This window comes from Notolepis coatsorum, assembly GCF_963971535.1.
Source record: "Notolepis coatsorum genome assembly, chromosome: 4".
NCBI lineage: Eukaryota > Metazoa > Chordata > Actinopteri > Aulopiformes > Paralepididae > Notolepis > Notolepis coatsorum.
Genome location: NC_140168.1, coordinates 141,112,671 through 141,129,303, shown reverse-complemented (window position 1 = coordinate 141,129,303; position 16,633 = coordinate 141,112,671). Strand labels below are relative to the sequence as shown.

Below are 16,633 nucleotides of genomic sequence, written 5' to 3'. Positions count from 1 at the left end.
AACCAGGAGATCACTGCAACTCACACAAGTTGGAGAACTCTCTCTCACTCTCACTCTCACTCTCACTCTCACACTCACTCACACAAAGAGAGCCGCATGTGATTGGTGGAGGCGGGACCCTTACAAAAAACAAAAAAATCCATCAAAATCAGTGTTGTTGCTAATCATTGACCCATGCTAGCCTGTAATACCCCCCCCCCAGAAAAATTTACTTTGCATTTGATATATTGCAAATATATGCCATCACACACACTGGCATTTAAAGGGTTAGAATTATAAAATGAATATGTGGTTTTATGATCAGGGCTGAAGTTGAATAAAAGATTGTATTATTTTCAATCTGACATTACAAAAAACAGAAAATCCATCAAAAGCAGTGTTGTTGCTAATCATACATATGCTAGCCTGTTTCTTAACAATAATTTGTGATGCCATCACAAACACTGGCATTTAAATGGTACAAATAAAAAAATTCCTGCACCAGAATGCAGAAAATGAAGCCTTTGTAATAAAGAAATTCCTGGTGGGGTACCCCCAGACCCCCTGCTTAAAAAGTGGCCTGACTGGGGCTATATTTCGCACTATATTTCCTGGCCTGAATAATTTCCCCAGTCCGGCCCTGGTTAAAACCCTCCAATGCTTATTAGTGTGTGTGCGTTTGAACGTTTGCATGTTTCAACCATACATTTCCATTTATAAAAAAAATAAAATAATAATAAATGTTTTAATCAGCTCCCGGCGTTGCTATAAGCTTGGCTGGCCGCTCACACTAATACAATTGGCAGTATTAGAGGGTGGGAAAGCTGAAGGGTGGGTCCTGGGTGTTGTGGACAGCGACCCCTACAGTTCGGTCGGGGCGCCTGCTCAGCAAGGGTAGGATCTAGGGAGAGATAGTGCGGCCTCCCACACGCTACTCTCCCCGGTGAGAATCTGCGCGGCCAGGGCAGGCTACACATGCGTCGGAGGAAAGCATGTGACAGTCTCCGGTCTCCCGGACCAACAGTAGGGGAAAGTGCGCAACAACCAGGAAGGGTGGGATGGGAGAAAAAATCGGGAAAAAAGAGGGGAAGAAAGATAATAAAAAAAAAAGAAAAAAAAAAAAAAGTTTACCTCCTATAATAGTGGGGGTCGCGGCTCTCTGACATGTTATTTCGGGGGTCGCGGCCTGAGAACTTTGGGAACCCCTGCTCTAGTCTGTACCCAATCTGTCAACACACTCTCACACCCTCTACAGAGGGCATTATGTGACCTCAGTGTTGTTGTTGTTGGGTGGCTACTAGTGGCCTATCACAGGGCACCTGAACCGTGGATGGTTGCCTTTGGTCTGCATGTTAACAACGATTCAAACCTTACAACCGCAGCCCCTTGGTGTAAACTCACTCCTAAGTTAAGTACCCTCCACTTTGCCACCTGAATTGGATCCTTTTCAGATGACGGAATGGATAAGACTGGTATTTAACATATAGTGAGTGCTGGAGGGTTCACGGTTCAAGGTAGTCACAGGTGCCAGAGAGCGAAGTGCCTGCCACTAGTACCTGGTGGTGACCACCGTTACAAGTGGTGCCGTGACCCGGATAATACGGTTGAGACCAGAGTTGCCGTTGTTAGATTCTGATCAATCTGGCCAGTATCACGTCTTCGTCTGTTTGGCTCTCCATCCACTCCTCTTCGTTGTGTAATTTTAATGGTCTGACGTCTCATATACTGGCTGATACAATCCTTATCTCTCCCCGTTAGTGCGATCCGCAAACTATAATAATTCTCCACCTTCGTAAGAATTCGACACTTTGACACAGCGTAATACCTTACAAGGAGAAGCGTTGTTTATTTGATAAACATAGACCTCATAATCAGATGGGAACCAATTCGTATTGTCCTTGTAAAATCTATTCTAATGATCTTTCGGTGTGTTCAGTCTATCGTCCTTCCGCTATTCAGTCCAATGGTGGTCAGGCCTGGTCGTAGCCAGAACCCTTCTCCCATTAGCCGAAGCTAATGATGATGTGTCATTCCTCCTCCTCCCCCCCCCCCCTCTCCGTGATGAGAGAAGAGAGTCTCTCAGTCCTAGTCAGATTGTAGTCTGCCCTTAGCCGCTCTTGGTCTGGCTTACACCCGAAAACACTGTCAGCTTTATAGGATCTTCGTCATAGCAACGATAGCCCACCCCCTTCTGGTTGTCATGCGATGCGCTGTCATGACAACTGCTAATAACCTTTCACACATTTCAAAACGTTTCATTACTGTTTCATTAAAGATGTCACCCCTCTCCCTCGCTCTGTGCAGCTATCAGCTTGATCCAGATCGGAATGTCAACATCCCCTGCTCAGTGTGCTGCTATTCAGTGACTCCTGCTCGCTCTGAACCACCATTCTATCACCCTCTCCTAAGGCAAACCATGCACATTTCGATCTCTCTGACCCGGCACCGTTGGATGTGGTCATCTCTCCCCAATCTATACATTACATACATTGAAAAACCACCGATTTCCCTCACCGTGGAGTGGGTTCAGAGGTGTGAGCGTGACGACGTTGCAGTGGTAGTAGCCCCTTTGTGTAAACTCACCCCTAAGTTTAAATACCTCCACTTCGCAACCTCAATTGGATCCTTATCAGGTGGCAGAATGGATAAGACTAGCACACGTGGCTGGTCATCAGTAACCCTGGTGAGCGGAGGGTTCATGTTTCAAGGCCGTCTGAGGACAGGCGCTGAGCGCAGTGTGTCTGCTAGTGACCACCGTTACACATGCACCAACCAGGGTTCGCACAAGGTCCTTGAAGTGCTTGATTAAAAAAAAAAAAGTCTAGGCCTGGAATTCCTTAAACAGCCCATTTTTTAAAAACAAGGTGCTTAAAAAGTCCTTGAAATTCAAATCAACCATTCGCATTGAAAGTTGTTCATCCATGATAAAATTGTTCTGAATCAAGAATCTTTTTTATTTTTATTTAAGTGTAACTAATTGTCAGAAATTCATTCATTCATTCAATCTTACTCGATAATACACTGAGTAATTAAACTCATTTACAGTGCCGTCGAGATGTTACATACACAAGTGTCACAGTGTGTTCATAAATATAAAGACATCAGACAATCAGAATAATTGAGAGCACATTTTAAAATACATTAAAAAAAATAATAAAAAATCTTTTAAAAAGAATAAAATAGCTCAAAATTAAAACAGAGGTAATAATTTAAAAACAATTACATATTGTGGTGACCTGATTGGTCATTAAGGTTCTAAACCGACCCATAGACACTAGAGTGTCTAGTTTCAGTGTTTCCTGCAGGGTATTCCATGAGGTAGGGGCAAAAAAGCCAAAAGCAGATCTACCAAGTTCAGTACAAACTCTAGGCACTCTAAGTGTAAGCCAAAAACTGGATCGTGTACGACAGGGTCCAGTGGTCCATTCCAATAAAGAACTAATATAATTTGGACAATCTCTAATTATGGCTTTATAGATAAAAAGATTGCAATGCAACTTACGTCTCTCTGCCAGAGAGGCCCACCTGACCTTATTATATAGGATACAATGGTGAGTACCATAACTATCACCGGTGATAAATCTAATGGCTGAATGATAAACAGAGTCTAAGGGCTTAAGAGTGGAAGCCGCTGCATGTCTATAAATCACATCTCCGTAATCCAAAACAGATAGGAACACTGCTTCAACAACTCTCTTTCTACTAATCATAGGGAAGTTGGCTCTATTTCTATACAAAAAGCCAATCTTTTTCCGTAATTTACTGGCGAGAACGCCCACATGATATTTAAATGTAAGTCCTTCATCAATCCAAATACCAAGGTATTTGTATTCTGAAACTCTCTCGATATAAGAACTGTTCAGAGTCGATATATGCAAGTCACTATAAACAATATTTTTGGCTTTGGAAAACAACATGAATTTAGTTTTACTGGCATTAAGCACCAATTTTTTGGTTTTAAGCCATACATATTGGATCAGATTTTATTTTCTATAAAAAACAGCATTTTAAAAGTGAATTGTATAATTTTTAAATGAAAAATAGTGCCTAGAAAAGTACTTAAGTGTATGTGGGAACCCTGTTAAAGTGATGTCACAGCACAAATGAGTGAATAAAGATTTACTCTCGAGTCTTAATCTATTGTTGTTTTCCGCAGGAATCCAAATCCTTCGCTGCCAACATTTTCAAAGGCCAGCTCGCTATTTCAGAGGTCTTTCCCTTCCCTTCAGGTAAACAGACTTAGGAACGCGTTATGTTTGAACATATTCCATACCGGTGCTAATACTGATGGTCGATACCGATACCAAAGTTATACTTTTTTCAATACTTAACAGAGTTATGTGCTGTGTGAGCCAATGGAAGGCTTTGTTACAGTTTGGATGATTTTGGATTGTGGTTGAACAGAAGACGTGTTATATCTTGGAACAAACATGCTTATTGGTTCACTGATGAGATTAACTACTTGGGTATCGTGTGACGGTGACAAAGTTCAATACCACAGCATTTTTCAATACTCTATGGTATTAAAGCAATTCGATCAATACCATAAATCACATTTTTGATAGAAATAAGTGTCGGATATGAGGAAGACGTTTTGTTATCATTGTGGTTGAAATGTCTTTGCAGTAAAAACCTAAATGAAACCTCTTGTGTTCCCCCGTCTTCAGTCACTAGCAGAAATGTCCCTTTTGAATGCAGTACCTAAAATATTCTGACAATTATCTTAATTGACTGACATCTGCAAATGTGATACATGTTTTGGCCATGTTTCCAGGTCCTATATCAGGCTACTGCGTTTTTGTAAAATCATTGGCATTTCATCTAAATCAATGTCAATTGCCAGAAGGTAGGAGCCTGATCTTGGTTCCCTTCCTCCCCCAGTGCTGAGTGAGGAGCAGGACCAGTTCCTCAGAGAGCTGGTGGACCCCGTCCACAAATTCTTCCAGGTAAACGTGATCATAAATCTCGAGCCGTCTTGTTATCGCTGTCCTTGAGGAAACCTTCCATTCTGTGGATTCACTAATTGACCTATCTCAAACCCCGCCCTCTTTTCTTGATCCTCCAATCGCAACTGTCGCTTCCCTCTGGGACAAACATGTTTGGGAAGCGACAGTTGAGGGAATCAAGAAAAGGGGGCAGGTTTTGAGACTGGTCGATTCCCCATTTCTGTCTTGTTTCTCACGATTTATGATTCCTCCAACCACCTTTTTTCGCCCTCTGCCTGTCCACATCTCTCACCCCCGACGCGCCTCCTCTTGGCAGGAGGTGAACGATGCGGCCAAAAACGACGCCTTGGAGAAGGTGGAGGACCACACCATGGAGGGGCTGAAGGAGATGGGGGCGTTCGGCCTGCAGGTGCCCGTCGACCACGGGGGCCTTGGCCTCAGTAACACACAGGTATGCAGATGGGTGTTCAGCCCTTATTTCACCAGGCAAAGTTGACTATCAACACTTATTTACTGCATCGGTCAAGAGACGTAATTGTAGGGCTGTACCGAATAGTTCGAAGCTTCATTCATAACGTTGACATTCAAATTCTAAATCAACATTTGAATTCTTTATATAAAAAAAATAAAAATTATGTGTATTTATTCTGTTTAAACCAATGGGGTTTTTCTTCACAGTTGCAGATACAGATTAGGCTACACTAATATTATACTATTATAGTATGACTCATCATACAAATTTAAATAAAACATTTATCATAAATGATGTAGCCTGTCTGCATCCGCTTGGTGCTCCATCAAGACGTCACCATCACTTTCGTACCAACCGTGCCCTTATTGGATTATTTATGTTGATGAAACTGATGACTTATATTCATTAAAGAAAGTAGATTTAATTTAAAAGACTAATTTAATCACTATTCAAATTGAGGATATTTAAAAAAAGAAATACGTCATAAAATATGACGACAGACATTCGAAGCTTCATTCCAATACTTCAATAGAAGTATTGAAAAAAAATGACATTCGGTACAGCCCTACGTAATTGCATTGTATCTTGAGTGTTGGACCAGTCCGCACACCTGAGGGCTGTCCGCTTTGTGTTATTGTACACATGGCACTGGGGGAGGTGTTTGGGTTGAATGTCAGTGTAGTTATTGATGGGGAGGGAAGAGCGCTTCTGCTTGACTTCCCTCATCCAGGGATAACTATGCATTTCTTTCCACAGCCATCTTGGAACTGTTTCAAAACTAGTTTAATTCATCTCAAATTGAATAACTGTCCCAAACTAGTTAAATTGAATAACTGTCCCAAACTAGTTTAATTCATCTCAAATTGAATAACTGTCCCAAACTAGTTTAATTCATCTCAAATTGAATAACTGTCCCAAACTAGTTTAATTCATCTCAAATTGAATAACTGTCCCAAACTACCGGTAGTTTAATTCATCTCAAATTGAAGGAGAACCCCATTAGATTCAAATTATTATTAAGTACAGTACAAAAAAAAAAAAATTATCGGAGCTATCAATAATTTTATCGGGATGACGTCATAATTGCTGATATCGGCCCGATAATTATCGTGCATCCCTATACATAACGCATTGTTTCAACAGAGTTTCTGAGAGCGTATACCGGCGCTCGGAATCACAGAGGAGAACCCGAAGTCCAGTGAAATGCTATTCGGGTGCCGTGCCCTAAACGCACGGTTGTTGTTTCTTCTCCCAGTACGCCAGGTTGGTGGAGATCGTCGGCATGCATGACCTGGGCGTCGGCATCACCCTGGGGGCCCATCAGTCCATCGGCTTCAAGGGCATCCTGCTGTTTGGAAACCCTGCGCAGAAGGAGAAGTACCTTCCCAAGCTGGCCACAGGTGAGGCTGCTGGCAGGTTACCGCTTCTCCTTGACGACAAAGACCAACGTGAACCAGCTTTCTAGAACGGACCACAATAAACCAGCATTCTAGAACGGACCACAATAAACCAGCATTCTAGAACGGACCACAATAATCCAGCATTCGAGAACAGGCTACATAAAAAAACACACACACACACAGTCTTTATTTTAAAACTTGCCTGGACATATGAACAGAATTATTGTCACGAGTGTGAGAAGAGACCTGTGTAGGCTCATTTGTTAATTCACACGCTCATTTCTTTTTCATACCCTGTAGCTCTTGCAGCAGTAAATGGTGCATTTATATAGCAGCTTTTATTTAAAGCACTTTACAATTTGTTCCTCACATTCACTCACACAACGACGGAGGAGGTGACCATGCAAGGTGCCCAACCTGCTCATTGGGAACAGTTGGTGCTTAAGTGTCTTGCTCAAGGACACTTCATGCTGCCCAGGAGGAGCGAGAATCGACCTGTCTGCGTGTGGTCCTGTGTGTGTGTGTGTGTGTATGAAGCAGGGAGAGTGGGCCTGGTTTCCAGGTCCTGGCAGTGATCACAAGGCATGCCTAACGCTTATATTTGTTTGGACAAATCAATGTGTGTGTAGGAGAGACCATGGCCGCTTTCTGTCTGACTGAGCCTGCCAGCGGGTCAGATGCTGCCTCCATCAGGACCACGGCCATCCAGTCCCCATGTGGTCAGTACTTCACTCTCAACGGAGGCAAGATCTGGATCAGGTGAGGACACGCACACAAAGGACATTTGTAATGACAACAATAACGTTTATTTTTGTTATTATTATGTTATAATAATCTGGCACTGTATTAAAGGAACACACCCACATTATGGGAAAGGCGCTTACCCTCTTCTCCAGTTCAGTAAAAAGCTATCCGGCTGCGAGCTAGCCTAGCTTGGCACAAATTAATGGAAGCAGTAGCCTAGCATAAAACTCCGGGAGAGATGTTTTTGGCCAACAGCTAGGCTAGTGGTCCATATCTGTTTCCATTAATTTGTGCTAAGCTAGGCTAGCTTGCCGCCAGATAGCTTTCTACTGACCGCACAGAGAGGAAATTGGTATCCATCTTCTTGTCTGACTCTGGAGAAATAAGCGCATTACCCATAATGTTGGTGTTTCTTTTTTAAGTACGGCTGCCCTCATGTTAGAAGCCATCACAAATCTATCCCACAATGCAAAGTGTCCTCTGGCTGTTGGCAAGCATTGGCACTGACTTTTGCTGTCAAACATTAGAGCTGCTATGTAATTTACCAAATGTAACGGCTAATGCTGGTTATAACTTAGTGCTAGTCGAAGATGATCTTTTGGTAGCTAATGATGGTGCTGCTAACAAAATTTAGTAGCTGACATTTTCCAACTGCAAAACAGGATGTAATATGTAATCCTTAGAATTATGTGTCTTATGTCATCACAAATCTAAACAAAATTATTTTGAGGCACTGTAAACAACCGCAGTGAACCGGCAACCTTTTCAGGCAGATTTCAAGCTTCAGTGTTCCAGGGACACTTTTTCTCTGAGGAGTTTGTTTATTCAGTTTAATACAGCCATAGTTGCATTAGTGCAAATTTTTTTAATACAGTCATGGCTGCACAGTGCACCTTTAATACAGTCACATCTGAAATAATTACCTTCTTACTGTCTCATACTATCATGCACTCTTCCTACTATATACTAATGTCTTTACTACTATCCACTCAAGACTGCAGCACCCAAGTTTGCTTGACAATACATTTCATTCATTCAGCACTGTTTGATGAACATCGTTACTCAGTTGATAGAGTTTTACCCTTCCTGCTGACTTGTTGTACAGAACTCGTAAGTCGCTTTGGATAAAAGCGCCAGCTAAATGACTAAATGTAAATGTAAACGGTGCACCATTAATATAGTCACAAAGGGCTGTGAAAAAAAAATTAAACACTGTTGCATTTTCACCACAAGGTGGCAATATTGTCCCAATATTCTCATGTAAAATTTACTAATGACTGTATCTACCCTAATCACTCATTCCATACCAATTGACTCATCTCAATAACCCAGCCCTCTTCTCTCAATCCTCTAATCACAACTTGAAGCAACAGTTGTCATTTTAAGAGGATCAACAAAAGAGGGCAGGGTTTGAAGAGGTCAATTATTATTATTATTTCTTTTTATTGGTCTTTTTCCCCCTCCATTTTCCTCCGATTTTCTCCCATCCCAATGTTAGTCGTTATGCCAATTCCCAATCCCCTTCCTGGTCGCTGCGCACTTACCCCCCACAGTCGGTTTGGGAGAGTGGAGGCTATCACGTGCTTCCTCCGACACACGTCCAGCCAATCAACCGTTTCTTTTCACCTGGCAGTGCGGATATTCTCCGAGAGGGCGTAGCGTGTGGAAGGATCACACTATCCCACTCAAGTCCTATCCGCGCTTAGCAGGCGCCCCGACCGAACTGTAGGAGTCGCTGTTTACAACGACCCGGACCCACCCCGCCAGCTTCTCCCACCCTCTAATACAGCCAATTGTATTAGTGTGAACGGCCAGCCAAGCTGGTGACAACCCCGGAGCTGTGAGCTGGATTCGAGCAGGCGAGAAGAGGTCAATTATTAAACTATTCTCGTGAATCTCTAAAAACCCTGGTGACAAAAAAAAGGCTTCTGCCAACAGTTGGCCACGCGTCAACATGGATGTCTGTACTCTGGTAGAAGAAACAATCCCCTCCACCAAAATTAAAATCTACCCAAATCAAAAGCCCTGGGTAGACAAATCCGTCCGTGAGGCTCTGAAAGTGCGCACATCAGCATACAACACCGGGCTGGTGACAGGCAACATGGAAGAACACAAGATGGCAAGATACAACGTCAGGAGAGCAGTAATAGAGGCAAAACGGCGTTACAGGGATAAAGTTGAACTTCAGTTTGAACAGGCTGACTCTAGAGGCATGTGGCAGGGCCTCAGAACAATGACAGACTACAAAGGCACCCCCCTCAAACTGAACAGTGACATCTCCTTAGCAAATGATCTCAATTCCTTCTATGCGAGGTTTGAGGCTGTGAATAACAACACCAGCCTACAAACCACGGCAATGGGGGGGGGGGGGGGGGTCTGCTGATGGAGACTCAGTGTTCAGGGTAACAGAGCATGAGGTGAGACGGATCTTTAAAAAAGTGAATATCAGGAAGGCAGCAGGACCGGACGGCATCCCCGGCCGCGTCCTAAAAGTCTGTGCCGACCAACTGGCCCCGGTATTCACTGACATCTTCAACCTGTCCTTGGAACAGGCGGTCATCCCCACCTGTCTGAAGAAGTCCACCATCATCCCTGTACCCAAAAAATCTACGCCCGCTTGCCTCAACGACTACCGCCCTGTAGCCCTCACCTCCATAGCCATGAAGTGCTTTGAGAAGCTAGTGAAGGGCTACATCTGTTCCTCCCTCCCCATCAACCTGGACCCTCTGCAATTTGCATATCGCCCCAACAGGTCCACGGAGGACGCCATAGCCCATGTGCTGCACACAGCAGCATCACACCTGGACAAGAGGCAGGGGAACTATGTGAGAATGCTGTTCATCGACTACAGCTCAGCATTCAATACCATAGTCCCCTCCAAACTCATAGCCAAGCTCAGGGACCTGGGCTTGAACTATGACCTCTGCCAGTGGGTCTTGGACTTCCTGACGGGCAGACCCCAGGTGGTAAGAGCCGGCAACTGCACCTCCTCATCCATCACGCTCAACATAGGGGCCCCCCAGGGCTGTGTTCTGAGCCCCCTCCTCTACTCCCTGTACACACATGACTGCGTAGCACAGCGGAACAACAACACCATCATCAAATTTGCTGATGACACAGTAGTGGTGGGCCTGATCTCTGCCAACGACGAAAGGGCCTACCTGGAAGAGGTAGAGAACCTGTCACAGTGGTGTCAGGAGAACTGCCTCTCCCTGAACATCAGCAAAACAAAAGAGATGATTGTGGACTTCAGGAGGTCGGGGGTCAAGGACTACAGCCCCCTCAGCATCGACGGGGCACCGGTTGAGAGAGTGAACAGTTTCAAGTACCTCGGAGCCCACATATCCGAGGACTTGACATGGACCACACACATTGACAGTGTTGTGAAGAAGGCACGACAACGCCTCTACTTCCTCAGGCGCCTAAGGAAGTTCCAAGTCAGTCAGAAGATCCTTAGGAACTTCTACTCATGTACAATAGAGAGCATCCTGACAGGCAACATCACCTCCTGGTTTGGGAATAGCACTGCACAAGACCGTAGCAGACTACAAAGAGTGACACGTTCAGCCGAACGCACAATTGGAGGGGGGCTTCCCACCCTCCAGAACATTTACAACAAGCGGTGCAAGGGGAAGGCTAAGAGAATTATTAAGGACTCGAGCCACCCGAACAACTGCCTCTTTGAACTGCTGCGGTCAGGCAAGCGATACCGGAGTCTTAAGGCGAGCACAGAAAGACTCAGAAGAAGCTTCTATCCCCAGGCCATCAGGCTGCTAAACGAACAATAATCACTATGCAACAACCATCAAATGCACACAGCACACACACCCACACGCACACACTCACTCAAACAAACAACACACTGCAGCACCCACTCTCCACACTTTAGATCACACAAACACACTTACACTTTATATTTATTGATAAAGGATTTGCACTACAACTCGTACACCTACTGTGAATTGTACCTAAATTGCACCTCGTCCCATTTCTCCATTTCTGCCTTGCACTATATAGTATTGTATATTAGTACACTGCACAGTATTGTATATTGTATGGTAACTACGTCTATTCTGCATCGAACATTGTACATATGTCTAAACTGAACACTGTGACCTCATTTTTTTTACTTCTAATTTTACTATGTTATTTTATTTCATACTTATCTTGTCTTGCACAGTCTCTGGAGCGCAACAGTAAGAAGCATTTTGTATAAAAGTATTCTGTACTTCTGTATGACAACTATTAAAGAAACTTGAAACTTGGGTTGTCTGTTTTTATGGAGCCATATAACTAGGTTAATTACAGAGTACCTCCCTGCTGATGATACGTTTGTGCAGTAAACGGGTTGTCGTCGTCGTCGGCAGACGCAGCCCATATACGGTGATGGAATGGAATACGTCAATAAAGTTGCCGTGTTATTTTGTGCGTTTATCGAGGTAACGACACAATCCACGTTTTTGTTTCTTCTACCCCGGCAGCAATGGGGGGCTGGCGGAGATCTTCACGGTGTTCGCCAAGACCCCGATGAAGGATCCCAAGACGGGAGAGATGAAGGACAAGATCACGGCCTTGGTGGTGGAGAGGAGCTTCGGCGGAGTGACGCAGTGAGAAACCAGTGGTTACTTTGCACACCACCTGTGTCTCAAACCCCAAACTGGGATCGTGACGCAAGCGGCACGGGTTCTTTTCTTTTTAGTTGCGCCAGAGTTTCCAGGCACTGCGCCGGTTGCATCGGGTGCTCGTCTCTTTGAAACGGAGACGGCTAGCGTTGGGCTCGAGAGTTACGCTGCTTGTCGTTAGGGGTGGGATGCTACGAGTACGATACTGACTATATTTGGCCCTCGATAACGATAATGACACGATATCTGCAGTAATCGATGAATTGGGAGGAATTTTATCTACGACGCGACAATATCTGTGATATGAGGAGAAAAAGTACCATAAATAGGCAAAAAGCAGGAATTATGTGTTTATTCACAGAATTGACATGAAGCGTATCAGATTCTTTAGTGTGCGTCAAACTGGCCAATTGTACAAACAAATTGCATAGTGCCTCTTTAACACACACTGACACACAATTTAATTATTAACTATAATTATGTCCCCAACGGAAAACTTTTAAATATATAAATAAATATCGAATGCAAATATATATATATATATATAATATATACATCATCAGTTTTATCTAATACAGGGGTTCCCAAACTTTTCAGGCCGGGACCCAGAAAATAAGGAGTCAGAGAGCCGCGGCCCAATGCACATCGTCAGGCTTTTTTTTGCCAGGCGACCGATTTTTTAAGCCAAATATCACTTCAATCCTATTAAGTTAGTTCAAGTTATTCATTTATATGTGCTATTTATGAGAGGGCTAACTTGTTGCAAAATAATAATAATAGCCTCATTAAAATACTATTGTTGCTTCGGTTGTTTTCAGCGTTTTATGTGCATAATCTGTTATTTAGTTTGAAATGTTCGTTGAAATAAGTAGATTTTTTGTTTTTATTTATTAAGTTAATATAAAACCATATAGTCACATTTTAGAATACAATAGAATAGAATTTTAGAATACAACTAGAAACACTGTCCTGGCCTGCTTCTAAGTTCAGTGGCCTGACAAAAAAGATTTGGGGTTTTTCTTTATTTTTTTTATTTTTTTTTAATCATCTCGCGGCCCTCCCGTGGCTGCTCGCGGCCCACCTTTGGGTCGCGACCCCGACTTTGGGAACCACTGATCTAATAAGATGGCGTTTTCAGTTTGTTAACCTCATTACAATATTGTTTATTGCAGTAAAATGGGATTGTCGAGCAATATATATTCTTAAATATTGATACTTAGCGCCAGTGTATCGATAACGTGCCGCAAGAGGAAGCACAACGATATATCGCAATATCAAACTTTTTGTCCCACCCCTACTTGCTATATTACTTCAGTTACTTCCCCCTCCCCATTACGTATAATTTCTTCACCCATGCAATTCATTCAGTCCAGTAGCCCACCCCCCGACTCTTTTCTTTTAAGCCACAGATCCAGTTGTTTTTTTTGTTTTTGTTTTTGTTAATTTTCTTGTTACCACTTCATCCAATTGGACAGCACCTTGCTTCATTTTTTTTAATCTTATTTCTTATTTTTTTTCTGTTACTATACACATATATTCATTAATTCTTTTCTAAATGTTATTTACCCTTTCTTTTATATAGCTTCTCTCACCTTGTACAGTGTCCTTGAGTCTGAGAAAGGCGCTTCTCTCTTCAAATCCAATTTATTATTATTGTTCATCCGCCACCCCCCCCCCCCCCCCCCCCTTCCTCAGCGGCCCCCCAGAGAAGAAGATGGGCATCAAGGCGTCCAACACGGCGGAGGTCTACTTCGAGAACGTGCGCGTCCCGGCCGACTGCGTGCTGGGCGAGGTGGGCGGCGGCTTCAAGGTGGCCATGAACATCCTGAACAACGGCCGCTTTGGCATGGCGGCCGCCCTCGCCGGCACCATGAAGGGCGTCATCGCCAAGGCCGTGAGTAGGAGTGTGGGTGTGTGGGAAGGATCACGAGAGATCTCCTGGTGTGCGACGCGATACCGTCACGATACTTGGGTGCCATCGTTGGCAAATCCTGATCGACTCGCATCTTGTTTTTCTACCCAACTCTCCTTCTTCCTCATTTGAGATTTAATGGTGGTTGGAACACTGAACTTTACGCATTACCGCCACCTAGTGGAGTGAGTGATGGGGATCAGTTGCCTCCATTAGGTGGTGGTAGGGCTGGGCGATTTTGAATCGAGTTTCAATTAGGATGTTGGCTTCTCACGATCATCGAGATAAAACTATTATTGTCCTGTATGCCGTGTTGCTCTCATTTTGTCTTGTGTTGTAAACGCAGCGCACCCTTCCTTCACATCCGTGCCCTCCCCCCAAATCCAAATGGTAGTTTCAGCTGGTGCCCAGGGAGGAGGGAGCAACGGCGTGTGGTCATTTTGAAACGTCTTCGGTAACTTGTACAAGGTGACAGAAAAGGCAGGTCGAGTAGAAAGGTGAAACAAATTCACGAGTTGAAATTTGTGATTTCAAAATCATCGTGATTTATGATTTCTGCCATAGTGGCGCAGCCCTGGGTGGTGGTGAGACCACATGTTGTGGAAGAAGATCGCCTGGCGAACATGATGTCTCCTAAAGCGCTCGCGCCTCCCCTCGCTATGGTTGGGTCATATTTTGATTCAGAAGTGGGTTGGTTGGGTAGGTGGGGCTTCCTGTGGGTTACCGGCAATCGGCCAATGACCAGAGAGGATGCTGGCGATGCCTGCAGTGACTGGTTCAGTGCAGCAGGGGGGGGGGTACATTGTTATTGTAGGCTCCCCACCACCGCTTCTCGACATCAGAGAGAAAGATGCTTTGAACTGACTCTGCCGTAGCTTCTCCCCAGGCGCTGCACGTGTGAAGAACTGCACATGCCGATGACATGACAATAGATGGGATTAGACCCATATATGGGATTGGAGCCATCTGATGTGGCTTTGGACCTCTTCCCAGAGCTTCAGCTTGCTCAGCAGTCTGCCCTACACCCGGAAACACCGTTCGACTTATAGATCTTCGCCGTAGCAACGACGGCCCACCTTCTGGTTGTCATGCGACGTGCTGTCATGACAACTGCATAACCTTTAACACCATTAAACTTTCATTAAGATGAACCTCTCTCCCTCCTGCTCTGGGCCTACAGTACACTCGCTCTTATCAATTTGTTCTTGCAAGGAATGCAAAACATTCGGCTGGCTGCTAAACATTCTGCTGGCTACTGCCTCTGAACCGCTTCTTCTATCACCGTCTTCCATGCACATTTCGATCTCACCGTTTTAGCTGTGATCATCTCCCCCCAATCTATACATCACATACATTGAAAAAGCACCCCAAATCCTTCAGTGGTACCTCTGGGCTTGCTGTGTGGCAGAAGCTTCTATGATCAGTGGTACCTCTGGGCTTGCTGTGTGGCAGCAGCTTCTAGGATCAGTGGTACCTCTGGGCTTGCTGTGTGGCAGCAGTATGCAGCTTCTAGGATCAGCGGTACTTGGGAGGAACGCCCCGCCCCGCACCTCAACCAAACCGACATCGTGCTACTATACCAGTAGGTGTACCAGTAGGCTACTGAAATGTATTAGCATTACCATGGCAATCTTAACAAATCTGATATGTCATAAATGTATAGATGTAGCAGTACTGTCTATCTGTATGTCATGTATGTCATATATGTTATGATGAATTGAAAATGGGGGACCCTGATGTAAACAAGACGAAAGTCTTTCTCTGGTCTGCATCCCCTTAACAATTGTATGTATTGAGCTGTACTGTACTGTACCCATTCTGCAATCTGTTAATAAACTTTTCAATCAATCAATCAATCAAACTGATTGATATGGCAAAATTTCAAGCGGTGTATTAATTATTGTCATTAATGGTTTCCCCTGGCAATTCAAATGCCTCAAGTGTCCCTGCAGTCCATCAGCATAAAGTCCATTGATGTAGTAAAGTCCAACAGAACTGTAGTAATAACCATAGGAATAGAATAATGTACCGTAATTCCTCTAATAGTAACCCCGGCTTGTATTTGTTTCAACTGTAGCGGGTACCAGGCTTGTATTAGGAGGAGGCCTGTATAAGAGGGAGGCCTATATTTCAAATTTTCAAACTGATCATAATGAATAAATCAACATTTTGTGTCAGTTTGAACCCAGTAAAATGTACTGGGTTCATTTATTGAAACCAAGTACTGTATGAAATAGTAAACAGTGCAATTACAGGTGGTCACTGGTCATTTCAACGTTTTCAAAGTGAAATCAAGTAACTAGCTCAGTATGCCGCTCAGTATATTAGTAACCCGGCTTGTATTAGGAGGCCGGCTTATAATTGCTTAGCTCAAGAGCGCACCCGGCCATTAATAGAGACCCGGCTTGTATTTGAGACCCGGTTACTATTAGAGGAATTACGGTAGTAGACCTTCAGTTTTTTCCCCTCCATCTTACTAAAATGGTACCTGCTAAGGCTTATCAAAATAAATGGTTTGGTTCCGGTTGCCGACCGACCCTGCCGATTTAGGTGCGACC

At 44.0% G+C, this 16,633-nt stretch overlaps 1 protein-coding gene across 1 annotated transcript in view; it reads left to right on the top strand.

Moving 5' to 3' along the window:
• The window catches only part of acadvl (acyl-CoA dehydrogenase very long chain), an 82,291-nt gene that overhangs the window by 3,712 nt on the left and 61,946 nt on the right, over positions 1–16,633 (top strand). Inside the window, exons 4-10 of the mRNA XM_084311680.1 lie at positions 4,136–4,208; positions 4,861–4,925; positions 5,242–5,376; positions 6,653–6,797; positions 7,427–7,556; positions 12,023–12,148; positions 13,859–14,057. Of these exons, the coding sequence (XP_084167806.1) occupies positions 4,136–4,208; positions 4,861–4,925; positions 5,242–5,376; positions 6,653–6,797; positions 7,427–7,556; positions 12,023–12,148; positions 13,859–14,057 (873 nt within the window). The remainder of the gene's footprint in view (positions 1–4,135; positions 4,209–4,860; positions 4,926–5,241; positions 5,377–6,652; positions 6,798–7,426; positions 7,557–12,022; positions 12,149–13,858; positions 14,058–16,633) is intronic.